Here is a 15232-nt window from a genome sequence, read left to right on the forward strand (position 1 = left end):
AGGCTTGATTACTGTAACAGCATCTTTACAGGTCTACCTAAAAAATCAGTCAGACAACTACAGCTCATTCAGAACTCTGCTGCTCGAGTCCTCACTAAGACCAAAAAAGTGGACCACATCAGTCCAGCTCTGAGGTCCTTACACTGGCTGCCTGTCCGTCAGAGGATAGACTTTAAAGTTCTGATGCTGGCCTATAAAGCTCTGAATGGTTTAGGACCAAAATACATCAATGACCTCCTGACCCAGTATGAACCATCCAGATCCCTCAGGTCATCTGGATCCGGTCTTTTATCAGTTCCCAGAGTCAGAACCAGACACGGAGAAGCTGCATTCAGCTTTTATGCTCCTTATATCTGGAACAAACTCCCAGAAAGCCTCAGATCAGCTGAAACACTCAGTTTATTTAAATCCAGGTTGAAGACTCACCTGTTCTCAGCTGCATTTGAATAAAGCACCAAATCCACACTTTAAGCTTAAATTTCAAAACTTACATTTAACTACTGATTTTATCTACTGTTCTGATTTAATCTGTTTTGATTTTATATACTGTTGTTTGTTTGTTTGTTTGTTTGTTTGTTAATTAGTTAGTTAGTTTATTTGCTTGTTTTAATCAATTTTAAATCATGCTTTTTATTTGTTCTTGTTTCTAATGTCTCTGTAAAGCACTTTGAATCACCTTGTTGTTGAATTGTGCTATACAAATAAACTTGCCTTGCCTTGCCTTGCCTTGCCTCGCCTCTTTTTGGACTTTTTGGATCATGTTTGAAACTTGTTTGAAACTTTGATCAGCCCGACTTTCCTTTTGTTTGATATTATACCTGCAATATTCGGCAATTGGGTCCTTTGTCTACAGTCTATGCACAAACTGACAGCTTGTCCTCACAAAGCAATAGCGTTGTCCTATGATGATAGCACATGACAGAAGTTGTTAGTACATGTTTTGAATCTGCTTTTCTGCTTTGTGGTACAGTAGTAATGGTGCTAGAGAGTATCCTAGCCCTCTGTGTGACATTAGTCATTAGTCTGCGAAGTTTAACTAAAATGCTGTAAGCAAAACAATAGTCCGTTTCCCACAATGTATACTATAAATACTACTTGATTTCCCATTTAAAGGTTTCAGATATATAGTTGTGCAAGACAATTCTGCCATTACAAATATAAATGTGTCAGAATGTAATGTGTGAATAATCTTTAATTGATCATTTATAATCGAAGATAACAAAAGGATAAAGCACAGCCCTCTCAGGAATAATACTCAATTGATAATAATAATATATGCATTTGAAAATCAGAAATATTTTTCACTTTTCAGTGCTCCACAATTCAGCATTTTAGAAATGACCAGAGAAAATCCACTCACAGAGCATTTTATTTCGGATTCACTGAGATAATGGTCCAATACTGCAGTGTCTCGGCATGCTAATCAGTTGCAGCATTAGCATAACAATATTAGAGTATGCACACCCAAGGGGTGATAAATGCTGTAGAGCTTGTCCATTCCCTGCAGTAAAAGCTCAGTTATATGGAGCCACCAGCCTTCACTCTTAATTTGGACTTTCCTCTTCTCTTTACCAAAGAGAATTCCCCAAGAAGGAAAAAAGAAGCTTCCCCTTCTTCAAAAAAGACGTCAGCATCATTCAGGAGACGCCCCTCATAGGTGACAGCTCTGTGATGACTCCCTGATAAGACTGTCAGCCAGGGGTGACACATGAGTTGGGAGGATGTTTGGAGAGACTGTTTCAGACAGCAGGGAGGTGTTTGAATGTGCTGTGTGGTAGTGTCTTCTCAGCAGACTGGGGTTACTTGCCACTTGTGAATAATTCGTTTTAGCTGTCTTAGAATATCGCAGTAGTAGAGTCTACTGCTCAATCAAGACTAACAAAAAGCATAAAAAATTAACTGATGCTTTTCTCATACCTGAGTCATCCTGATGCTGTCACAACTTGTGTATCTGATACTGGTACATTAATATGGTTTGCAGAGACATGAGGAAAATGTCTTGGAAATTAAAAATTAAAAAGATGTATAAAATGTTCAAAATATCAGTTCTTACATGCTGTGGAAAGCCCACAAATGTATTTTAGAAGATATTGAGTGTGCAAAATCGAACAATCTGTGCAGTTTTTTCCTTTTTTTAATTTCCAGTATGACTGGTGTATTTTAACCTTGTGATTGATTTTTTTTTTGGGAGTTGATCCATCCATTGGTGAGGTCTAACTATTTTGAAAGGCCTGAAAGGGTCAGGCAGGGTGGAGGCTTTTGGAGCACAGTGACCTGATCGCCTTCTCTTTGGCGTCTTCTGTTTTTGCCTCTATGAAAGGCCTCAAGGACGATCTGGCTGCTTGTTAAAAGCAGAGAAACACTATGCTCCTTTATCTGAAAGGTAGATCTAGGAGAGACAGGAAAAACCTAACATTTCAGGAGGAATGTCAGCTTTAACTAAAGTCTAAAGTTGGCTTGATTAAGGCAGCAGTTATTTTGAACAAATTACATTTTCACTCCAATTTGTGCAAAACTATTTTTTTTTCTTCTCCTTTTTGGTAGCTTTGTTAGATGGTAAATAACAAAGTAGCACAGTGCCCTCCAACTGCCACAGGCATTTGCATTGTAATCATTAAAATTCTTTTTAAAAACTCTCAAGCAAGGGTTAAGCAACTATATTGAAAAAAATCTAGACTGCCAATTCTCATTTGCAGTATAGTTCACATGGTGGCTTCTGAACAGCTGTGCTACTAAAAACACCATCAAAACACAATCACTAATCAGACGAGCTTGTAGGTTTTTATAAACGTGCTAACAAAGACCATGCGACAAGAAAGACAGTTCGGTTTTTCTCCATGATGATAGACGTTCATTTGTAGTTCTGAGATGTACTGAGCCATTTTTACTATTGATTTGAAAGTAACAAGTGCGGAAAAGACAAATGAGGCTCATCAAATGCATTTCTGCATAGTTTCAGAGATCAACTTTCCTCAATGCTTTTGCTAATGGACGACTGCGGTAATTAGCACTCTTTGCTCACTACACTTCATTAACATGCACGTCCTAATGAAAAGCAATCGATACTCTGCAAAAATCACCAGCTCAAAAAGTAAATGTACCAGTACAAGTTCTGACAAATGTCCTTTTTTAATGTCAGAAGGCTGCTGACCGTTAAAAAAACCAAAAAAAAATGGGCAGAAATCTATGGAAACCTTTGACGCAGCAGTATAGTACAGCAGAGAGAGAGAGAGTATGATTATGATAAATTCACGAGACAACTGGAGACAGTGGTGCGGGGGCATGCCATTACTCTCCATAGATTCAGGCTGTCACTTTCATGATGAACACATCTACTCCGTCCATCTCAGGAGGAGATAGCACCTCTAAATCTCTGTGTCAGTCCCATCAAGCACACAGAGCTCATTATGAAGCCTGCTTAGTTCACCGACACCAAGATGTTCCTGCAGCCTACAGAATGGAAGAGTGGGGAAAGACACGTAAGGTGATTTGCAACAAGCAATTTCACTGCTTTTGAATGCAGGCACAGCATTAGTTTTCCGGTGCGATAAATGAACAGTGTTCCATTTTCTATTATAACTTCTTGCAAGCACCATAAAAGATTCACACAGTTTCTTCTGCATAACAAAGTCACAGCTGCTCTTCTTTTCTAAAAGAAGAAACCAACAGGAACTGTGGAGAAAAGACTGTTTGATGGGCTCAGGTGCACTCTGCTGCTAACAGTAAGCACTATTTTAATCACAAAATGTTCCCTGTTTATTGTGTTATGCACTTGTTTTTGCCAGTTTGCTGTCAGAGTGGAACTGCAGTCCTCCAGAGATGAAGTGAGATCAGACAAATGGAAATTTGAATTATGGATTTGTTTGTGGAAAAAATTGAAATTTTCCACATCAATGCTGATTTTTAACCAGATAATTGCTTTATAAGCATATTATTATATTAATCTGAACTCATTTAAAGATTCATGAATAGCATTATCATACAGTGTTCCTCAGAGTGTATTATTTACACCATGAAATATGATCTCTGCTTTAATGATAATGTTAAAAGATGTAAAAAACATTATTTAAATTTGATTAGGAGCTCCACCTGCTGCTGCATTAAGTGCTTCCATTGTCATGGTATCACTGACTGAGTTAACAGGAACGAGTTACCTAGTAAATATGAGGTAAAATTTTATGTATTATTGGGGAGCTACCTGGAAATCTCATTACCGTTATCATTATAGCGGCTAGTAACTAAACTCAGGAAGAGAATATATTGTATATAGATGTTGGTAACAGGGGAGGAACTTTCTAGAACTTGATGCCTAAATTTGTAGGAAGTAATTAAACAAGAGTTACTAACCTGGTCACAAGTATACAGTGCTTGTATTTCCATTCCATTCCAGATCTGCCTTCTTATTACAGTAGTAATTGCATAACAAGATGCTATTATTTACATATATTTATGAAGCAAATAGTTATTCAGAGGCTGTGAAAGGAAGGGTTGCCATCATTTTTTGGTATCAGCAGAGCGAAATGTGCGTTGGAGATAAACTGCTGAGCAGAAACAAAAAAAATCTAAGCATCCAAAAGAATATAGTACATAATCAGTCAATAAGCAATACTGCATACATGCAGTATTGCACATGCTTGCAGTCACTATACTAAACAGCAGAGTCAAACATACACTGGCACGTTTGTTTGTTGCAGTTATGGACTGAGTGTTGAGGGGGTGTTTGCATCTGTATTCACAGTGAAGGACATGTGGTAGTTGGACATTATTCCTCTCACCTCAAATGATAATGTTTTCCTTATATATCGGGTGTTGCTTGACTCTTCATGTGAGGTGGCAGACCTGCACCTTTAACTGAGCTGACAGGTTGCCAGAACATGCTGAGAGTGTTGATTTTTTTTCCTTTTCACCCCTTTCTATTTTTACTTTCTCTTGCTGGTTAGTTTTAGGCACTAAAATGATTTGGAGAGGGTAGGTAATGATTGCTCTTTGGGTTAAGTGTGCCCGTCCCAATGTGCCATTACACTATGTTTTGTGGTGTGTCAAGCACCACTGTAAGACAAAGGTTAAGCATAGTGGAAAAGATTTGTGGGCCTTACTGATGTTGAAATTTATCCGCGTTCGTTTTAAAATTATAAATTTCCTCTAGCAGGAAATAAATCTGTTGTATTATAATAAAGCTATTATTTTTTATTGTTATTTCAGCTTTGCTTTTTTTAGTTATCTGTTCTTTAATATCATACAATAAGCTTTCACTGCTACAGAGAAGAAGCTGTTGTAAAAAATAAAAAATATATCTCCTCTTTGTGCATGTGCAGAAAAAAGATTCAAATGTAACGCACAGTTTTCTTCTTTGCATCAGTGACACTGACACCCACACTCCGTTTGGAAGTCAAGGTACAGGAGCACATTGTGACCCAATCTGCACACATGGGTGTGGTTAAACATTAGCACAAACCAGAATCAAACTCAATCAGAGGGCAGATAGTTCAGTTGAATTTATCTCAGCAGCAAGTCCCGAAACGTAGATGTTACATTTTCAAGATGATAATCACACAGGTTCAGGTGGGTTTAATCAGATTCTATAACACTTTGAAGAACAGTAATTAAAATTCATAGCTGTAACTTCAGCTGCACAGTGTGGGAACTCTGAGAGCTTTACAGTTTTACAGTTTTCTTCTTTGTATCTGTACACAGATTTTCACCCAAAGTCAACTCTTACAATTTTGTCGCAGATCTTATTTAAGAGTTGGATGTATGTTATCATTTTTTTTCTATAAACTTTAATGTTTACAACATGTACACAGACTCCAACCTCTTATTCACATATGGGATATTATAAATAACAATTACAAATAACGAACAAATAACAATAACAATAATCAGAATTGGCTGTGAAGATCATTGTAATATTTAGTCAATTCGTACAGGATCGTGATTTTTTTTGTATGTTAGACTATAATTATCCTGCTGCAATTAACAATCTAAATATCACAGATAATAAAATGTGCTTGAGGCAAGATATTTTGAAATTTTCCAGCTTAAATGTCAAAAAGCAGATTTACGTTGCATTTCTTACTTTGTTGTTTGCATTCCATTCTGTTTTTAGTTTAGTTTAAATGCCACAAACAATTTAATTGACATACAGTGGCTTGTAAAAGTGTTCGGCCCCCTTGAACTTTTCCACATTTTGTCACTTTACAGCCACAAACATGAATCAATTTTATTGGAATTCCACGTGAAAGACCAATACAAAGTGGTGTACACGTGAGAAGTGGAACGAAAATCATACATGATTCCAAACATTTTTTACAAATAAATAACTGAAAAGTGGGGTGTGCGTAATTATTCAGCCCCCTGAATCAGTACTTTGTAGAACCACCTTTTGCTGCAATTATAGCTGCCAGTCTTTTAGGGTCTGTCTCTACCAGCTTTGCACATCTAGAGACTAAAATTCTTGCCCATTCTTCTTTGTAAAACAGCTCCAGCTCAGTCAGATTAGATGGACAGCGTTTGTGAACAGCATTTTTCAGATTTTGCCACAGATTCTCGATTGGATTTAGATCTGGACTTTGACTGAGCCATTCTAACACATGGATATGTTTTGTGTTTGGGTTATGTTTAGGGTCGTTGTCCTGCTGGAAGGTGAACCTGATGAAAGACCTACATTTACTGAACAACGCACTGAATGTCCCACTGAATGTCCCACTGAACGACCCATTGACCCACCCACTGAACTGAATTTGGTGTTGAAAAATGTTTCTTATGTTAATTTAAGAGGTGTTAAAACTGACCAGTCGATTTTGACAGGGAACACTAAAGTAAGGGGGTGGGGTGAACACAACCGGAGGGTTAATGACACCTTTGCCTTTGTATTGTCTTTGTGTTTAGAAGATTTTTCCAGCTGCTGACTAATTAACATTTGATGTGCTCCCAAGTATTTACAGCAACAATATATATGTGAGTGAGCTAGCTCACTGCATATGTGATATTTGCTTGCAATGCCTGGCAAAAGGTCACTTGGCACATATTTACATAGACTATACAAATATTATAATTGGCATGTCCAGAATTTGGTCAGGAAATATAAGGAGCTTAAGGAGGGTGATGAAGAGACTCACAAATGTGCAGATTCTGTATGGAAATCATTTATGGCTAAATAAAGTATCTGCTTTTGTGGGCACTCTGCCTTGATTGCAGAGAGCCAAGAATGGTGGCCAACCCCTTTCAAGGCCCTCAAGTGCAGGGATGCATATTTAGTTTGTTTCCAGCTAGTCATATACTGTAAGCTAGTCGGGTCTCACTCTTGAGTCCCTGTCCTGTCAGGCTTAAGGAGCCTGCTCAAGAGCTTGGAGTCTGGCTGGAAGTCCTTGACTGAAGAACTAAGGAGTCCAGCTGTGTGTTCCCACTGTCGCCAAGAGGAGAGGACTAATGTGATGAGCAGTTCTATGGTAAATCCAGATGGCTACAATTAGTAATGCAGTCATGTTCATCAGTACATTTACTGGTGACTGACTTTTTCCCTTTGACTTTTTCTTTCCACTTTGTAAAAACAAGAAAAGGGAAGAAAGCCAAAATCCCCATAACATTTGTTGCTGTTTTAGACTTGATAATTGTGTGTTCTTTTTTCCGTTCCTTTCAACATCTCTCATTGTGCTAATAAATCTGTACCTCACTGTTAGTCATTCATTGTCCTCCATGAGACATTTTCAAGGACTGAGCTTCAGGTTTCTACTCTAACAAGCATTTGATGATAGTGAAATCATATGGGGTGCCCAATAACCATGACCCTTAATTTTCTCTTTCTTAGGTATATGTTTATAGTTTAGGCAATTAAACACTGGGTGCATGTTTATGCTTGAGAACAGCCTTGGCTCTTTCTTTATGTTTAATTCTATGACAGTGTGTTTGAATGAAAGCATCAGGTAGACTCTGTTTGTTGATTAAATGAAAGGAATCTAAAGAAAAAAAGAAAGTGCAGCAACACTACATTGTATCTGACAGTTTCTATACATTTCAGGTCCTTGGTGATAATGGCTCTGATACTAACATACGACACAAATAGCCTTTTTATTTTCAAAAGATGGTGAGGAGGTCTTTGTGCTGCATGGTCTGAATAATGACTTTCTGGGTTTTCTTGGATTAGCTACAGTGGGGTGAAAAAGTAAAGGTATGTTGTTTGGATGTTGGTAGTATAATTCAATAATTCATATGCCTGGTTTGTAAATTTAAGTTTTGCATGAGCATTTTTACCCTGAGGTTTTCCAACAAGACGGCCTGTTCTCGAACACAACCAGGTGACCAGAACACGCTGCACAGCCACAGCAACAAAAATGAGGAACACTGAAATACTGTGGATTTGGAGCATTATCTTTTTATAGGTGATATTCAGACTCAGTTTTTTGAGCAGACACTACATGCCATGCATACATGGAATTTATGGCTGACTCATGAGTGTATTATCCCTGCAAAGAAACTGATGTGACTGTTCTGTCTGTTTTGGTTTTGGTTTTTTGTGTCTGATTTTTAAAATTATTATGTAAAAGGAGGTGAGGTGGAGATGGAGCTTACACCAGTTTAGAAGCGATCATTTTGGAAATTGGAATTAATCTACATGGCATACTGAAACAGGAAAATTTTGGAGAAATATTTTGGTTTTTTGATTCTCAAAAAGATATTACAAATTAATCTGCATTCAGATATGTTTCTTGGTCCAGGGACTCAATTCATGAATAACATGAGAATTTTCAGCCTTGGTAAAAGCGTATAGTCTTAGCATGCTTTTATTTGAGAACATTCAATCAACAGATCTAATCTTTTCTTGATTTTCTGTATCCTGTGCAGTCAGACTTCTGTGGACCTTAAATTAAAATATTTATATAGTGTATTTATTGAGTAAGCCTGTTTTCATTGCACTTTGTTGCATTTACTTGATCTATAAAGATAAAAACAGTTTGTAAAATTGGTGCACGGCTCTATTCAGCTTTTTTTTTACCCAAAAACACAAGCTACAAAACATTCAAACTTTATGGAAACCAGGAACTACTTAGCCCAGGCAACACGAACACTGAGCATAGAGCTAGGTGGATGGCATGACAAAGAACAGAGGGAAAATCAGACAATATACACACACACACAATATGACAGGGGAACAAACCACAGTTAGGAACACAGGTGACAAAAGTTAAGCAAAACTTAACATCATACACACCGGGCAGGAGACTATCAAAGTAAAACAAAAAGTAACACACACTGCAACTAAGACACATGGGCGTGACACAGAGAACAGAGAGAAACACATGAACAAGACAGACTAAACATGTGAAGTGGAACAAAGGGCAGACATGAAAACAGTAGCCTAAAGCCTAGATAACAAAACTAAGCCCAGAATGGACAAATACTGAGCATAGCAGAATGATAACCAAAACCTGGAGCACAAACTTAACCACATAATAACAAAAGCCAGCATAACAACAAATAATTCAGAACTATAATATAAAGACAACAAACTAGAAAACTCCCTAACATTCCCAAAATGCAAAAAGCTGGGTCACAGACCAAGGAACTCTACACCTTGTCATTTTGTTTATCATTCCTTGTGCTATTGACCAATAGTTTGGCGTCATAAGGCCAAGATTCTATTATATATTATGTGTATCCATATATATGTGAGTGAGCTAGCTCACTCACATATATATTGTTGCTGTAAATACTTGGGAGCACATCAAATGTTAATTAGTCAGCAGCTGGAAAAATCTTCTAAACACAAAGACAATTATCTACTTCAATTTGAGCGATGGTTGCTAAAATTGTAGTGCCCAGCGGATCATAGAAATGAATTAGCTTTTGTGGTGTCCCAATGCAACCTGTAATGTGCTGATATTAAAATTGGAAAGCGAATAGTAAAACTGCAGGGCACTGATCAGTCGTTGTGACGTTATGTTAGAAATTCAGGACACTGAAGTTTATGGTGACATGTCATGTTTCAGAATGGAGATTGTTAACGTTAATAAAAGTGAATATAAGGCCTGATTTACATGATTCATATCATTCACAATTTAAAGTAATCCTTATTTGTCTTATATAGTGTGGTCCAGAATTTAATTTCAACTAATTTTCACATATAATGTCTTGAATTCTCAAACACGTAGCCTGATGCAGATAACTCTTAAGCTGGAGAGGAAATGGCGTGTCACAAATTTAGAAGATTATCATTTAGCCTGGAGAAATAGTTTGTTGCTTTATAAGAAAGCCCTCTGCAAAGCCAGAACATCTTACTACTCATCACTGATTGAAGAAAATAAGAACAACCCCAGGTTTCTCTTCAGCACTGTAGCCAGGCTGACAAAAAGTCAGAGCTCTATTGAGCCAACCATCCCTTTAACGTTAACTAGTGATGACTTCATGAAATTCTTCACAAATAAAATTTGAATCATTAAAGAAAAAATTACCAATAATCATCCTACAGATGTAATATTATCTACAGCTACATGAATATTCATTTAGACTCTTTTTCTCCAATTGATCTTTCTGAGTTAACTTCAATAATTCAAACCTTCAACGTGTCTTTTAGACCCCATTCCTACAAAACTGCTCAAAGAAGTCCTGCCATTAATTAATGCTTCAATCTTAAAGATGATCAACTCATCTCTAATAATCGGCTGTGTACCACAGGCCTTCAAGCTGGCTGTAGTTACTGTTACTTAAAAAGCCATCTCTAGACCCAGCTGTCTTAGCTAATTATAGGCCAATCTCCAACCTTCCTTTCATATCAAAAATCCTTGAAAGAGTAGTTGTCAAACAGCTAACAGATCATCTGCAGAGGAATGGTTTATTTGAAGAGTTTCAGTCAGGTTTCAGAGCTCATCACAGCACAGAAACAGCTTTAGTAAAGGTTACAAATGAGCTTCTTTCTTCACCCAGCTCTATCTATCCATGAAGCCAGATAACACACACTAATTAGTTAAACTGCAGGAATGTCTTAAAGACATAAAGACCTGGATGGCCGCTAACTTTCTGCTTCTTAATTCAGATAAAACTGAGGTTATTGTACCCTGCCCTGAAAATCTTAGAAATATGGTATCTAACCAGATTCTTACTCAGGATGGCATTACCTTGGCCTCCAGTAACACTGTGAGGAACCTTGGTGTGATTTTTGACAAAGACATGTTCTTCAATGCACATATTAAACAAATATGTAAGACTGCTTTCTTCCATTTGCGCAACATCTCTAAAGTTAGAAATATCCTGTCTCTTAGTGACGCTGAAAAACAAGATCATGCAGTTATTACTTTCAGGATGGACTACTGTAATTCATTATTATCAGGATGTCCTAAAAACTCCCTGAAAAGCCTTCAATTAATCCAAAATGCTGCAGCAAGAGTCCTGACAGGGACCAGAAAGAGAGAGCAGATTTCTCCTGTTTTGGCTTCCCTTCATTGGCTTCCTGTTAAATTCAGAATTGAATTCAAAATCCTGCTCCTCACATACAAGGCCTTAAATAATCAGGCCCCATCTTATCTTAATGACCTTGTAGTACCATATCACCCAATTAGAGCATTTCACTCTCGCTCTGCAGGCCTACTTGTTGTTCCTAGAGTATTTAAAAGTAGAATGGGAGGGAGAGCCTTCAGTTTTCAGGCCCCTTTTCAGTGGAACCAGCTTCCAGTTTGGATTAAGGAGACAGACACCTTTGTCCTGTTTTCATTCTCTCACCCCAACCGGTCGCAGCAGATAGCCCCGCCCCTCCCTAAGCCTGGTTCTGCTGGCGGTTTCTTCCTGTGAAAAGGGAGTTTTTCCTTCCCACTGTCGCCAAAGTGCTTGCTCGTAGGGGGTCATATGATTGTTGGGTTTTTCTCTGTATCTATTATTGTACGATCTACTGTACAATATAAAGCGCCTTGAGGTGACTGCCGTTGTGATTTGGTGCTATATAAATAAAATTGAATTGAATTGACTTGAATCAGTCCCTATCATATCTTAAAGACCTCATACTATCATGTTGTCACAATAGAGTGTTTTACAGTGGTTGTTAGAATTTCTAATCCAAAGCTCCCAGTTTGGATATGAAAGACAGACACCCTCTCTATTTTTAAGACTTTGTATAAAACTTTCATTTTAGATAAAGCTTATTGTTAAGGTTGGAACAGAGACCCCTGAACCCTCTGTTAGTTAAACTTCAATAGGCCAAAGATCCTGGGACCTTTCCATGACACTCTGAGCGTTTTCTTCTTCAATCGCCTCTTTTTTATGTGTTTACACATCACTTTTGCACTGCGTCATTAGTAGTTTTCATGGCTGAATATGTTATATTCTCACAAATCAAACCTGCTAATTTATTGACTATATGCCTTAAAGTTATACCATCATGCCAGCTCTGTGTTGACTTACTGAACAAAACGATATCTCCACAGTTTGCAGTTCATGGTTCATGAACTGCAAACCTCCAGTATAAGCAGCCTCAAGCCAAACACCAGTGAATGTATACAACGGGAATATTAAGAGCTTCTCACCTGCTTGACATCATATCCCAAAAGGACAAAATTCAGATCTGGAGAAACTGTGAACTTTGACGCTTTAAAAGTCGCCTGTGGGAAGAACAAGAATATGAGAAGAGTGTGAGTTTTTAGTTGCTGCTGTTGTTTTCACAATGAGCCTTTTCACGGGTTGCTGAACACCTACACTTTTCAAACTAGTCGTGTCTTGATGCATCAACATACACACTCTGATAGATCAGTGCATGGAGTGGCTTGAGTGGCCTGAGCTGGGTCACAACGGCTGCTCTTTCCAAGATGTTGCAACCCACAAAAAAGTCTTGCATCACAATACTGACAAAATATGTCATTGAGATTTTTAATTTTTATTTCTTACTTACAAATGTTGTATTTTTCAACAGAAGGTCTGTCTCGTTGGTGCGTGTGTTGACTTTGAAAACGTCTCCATCCCAGCTTCGAAAGATTATTTCATCCTCTGTAGGACAGATAGAGGCATTAAATTGATATGCAATGTTTGTATGTAAACAGATATGAGTTTTTCAATGGTCACGTACTGAACATAAACCGGGAAACCTACACATAGATTACATGAATAAAAACAAAAGTCACAAGCATGAAAAGGCAATCAAGTTCTTCTCCTATCAGTAACAATGATATTTATTAAAAAAAACATAAAACCATCACCTATTATTGCTATAACAATAACAATAATAATAATAATAATAATAATAATAATAATAATAATAATAATAATATAATAAAAATCAAGATTCAAAATATTTTCTTCTTTCACAATTCCCAATGAACACAATCTCTTAATGAACAAAATATTATTTATTGGAGGTGGGTTTTTTCCCCTCTGGACAGAAGAGGTCTGTTTAAAACACATGAAGTTTCGACTTCAGCTGACTGTGTTTATTTTTAATGTTGCCGAGGCAACCTCAGCCACATGAATTTGTGATGTGGTCCTGAAAGTTTGCATTATTTATATAATCTAAGATTGCATACTTCAGAAACGCTCTCATCTGCACCTCCGTGTCAGATGGGTATTGGAACCGGCTATTTGTTTGTGGATTAGGCTCGCTGTGGTTTCTATTACTTCTGTTATCTCCTTATTTCTTTGTGCTGTTTTCTTCCTTTGCCTTCTGTGTTCTCCCGTCTTTATTCTCATGTCTTGTGTTAGTCTTTCTGTCTTCTTGTTATAGTTTAGAAATTTTAGATTTCTGATGAGCTATGTTTTGGTTTTACTTTGTGTTTCTTGTTTCCTTTCTTAGTAAGTGTCTCTGTCTTTATCGTATTTGCTTGTATTTGACTGTTTCCACCTGTGCTTTGTTCTGCTACTAGCCAGTTATGTATGCATTGCTCCCTTTGCCTGTACTCGATTGTCTGTTGCTGTTCCTCATCTTTGTCCTGTTTTTTCTAGATGCAGGAACTTTTAATGGGAATTGTTACCATTCCAAGGTTGCTTATGTTGACCATATCTTTGCAAATAAAGTAAAAACTGGAGATGTCTTCTTGTTTTCTCCCATGGAGTTTTCAGTCTTGCCAGATGCACTGCTCATATTATGTGTGGATTTTAAAACACATATTTGAATTTTTCTGAAGCTGTAGTCTCATTTGTTGAAAGTTGTTTTATAAAGTCCAGAGGCAGAAAAGGTTAAAATTCATTTTTCAAGGTGCTCAAGGTAAAATTAGTTTCTTCAAAGTAAAACTGGTCAGCAGATGATCATTTTGTTCCTGATGAATTGCAACAGTTGAACTTCTCACCTTTTGACTCCAGAAAATATTACGGGACTACATTTTCGTGCAGCAAAATACAGTTCCAACCCCCACACATCCACTCACCCAAGTTGGAAAAAATGTTTTTTCAAAGTTGCAAACTAAGTTAACAGCAAAAATTAGAGCAAGCAGCTAAAACACTGGGAATGAGAAGTGCTAGATTCTACAATAGAATACACATTTGTCCCACAACCTAAGTGATTATTTAGGTAAGTAAAACTATGTATACTGGTTTGAGAAAGGGTAGCGTACTGTCATCTGAGGCCTGTACTATGAAGTGAGTGACAAATGTATCTTTGTGTTATCAGGATTCATCTACTTAACACTGCCAGTCAGGGTTACTGGTCACTTGAAGCTAGATATCATCTCACTAAGTTAACCCTGGATTTCCCCTGTGTGTTCTTGTGAAAGGGGTGACACTGGCAGCATCTGATCAATCACAATTCTGAATAAGTGTCCTGGTGGCAAATAAGCTCGTGTTATAAAGAGAGATAAATTATATTATGAGAAAAATATAAATAGGCTGAAAGCAACACATCTGCTGCAGACAAAGCAATAGTATGAGTGAGTGGTAGGGAGGAAAAGCACTGTTGAGTAATTTAGTATTAAAAGCGGTGTATGAATGCATAAGCACTTTATGCGCTTCAGTGAGATTGAAAAAGGTCTTTTGATATTTGAAGCCAGGAAGGAAAGCCAGCAAAAATCTGTAACTGTGTAAGCTAACTAACTTATCAATATCACAGCTCTGACATTAATCCACAGGAGAATGAGATGAATTGAGGATTGGATTTATTTTATTAAAACACTCTTTAACAGACAGTTTTAGTTTTCTTTCCTTCTGTTGAAAACTCGGTGGTGTTTGACAGTCAGAACAAAAATAAAAGTAAAAGCAGAATCTAAATGCAGGATAACCTGCATGTAAATTTGGTTTAAGATCCAGAAGTACAAATAGGAACTCTGTT

At 37.3% G+C, this 15232-nt stretch overlaps 1 protein-coding gene across 1 annotated transcript in view; it reads right to left on the reverse strand.

Annotated features, from left to right (window-relative positions):
• Window positions 1-15232, reverse strand: part of LOC146651454 (inactive dipeptidyl peptidase 10-like) — a 155919-nt gene that overhangs the window by 46235 nt on the left and 94452 nt on the right. The window contains exons 4-5 of the mRNA XM_085384551.1: window positions 12872-12966; window positions 12510-12584 (exon numbers count right to left, since the gene is read on the reverse strand). Of these exons, the coding sequence (XP_085240677.1) occupies window positions 12510-12584; window positions 12872-12966 (170 nt within the window). The remainder of the gene's footprint in view (window positions 1-12509; window positions 12585-12871; window positions 12967-15232) is intronic.

This window comes from Rhamphochromis longiceps, linkage group LG16, assembly GCF_057381845.1.
Source record: "Rhamphochromis longiceps isolate RC_006_pf linkage group LG16, R_longiceps_female_GT1.1, whole genome shotgun sequence".
In the NCBI taxonomy this organism is placed as follows: domain Eukaryota; kingdom Metazoa; phylum Chordata; class Actinopteri; order Cichliformes; family Cichlidae; genus Rhamphochromis; species Rhamphochromis longiceps.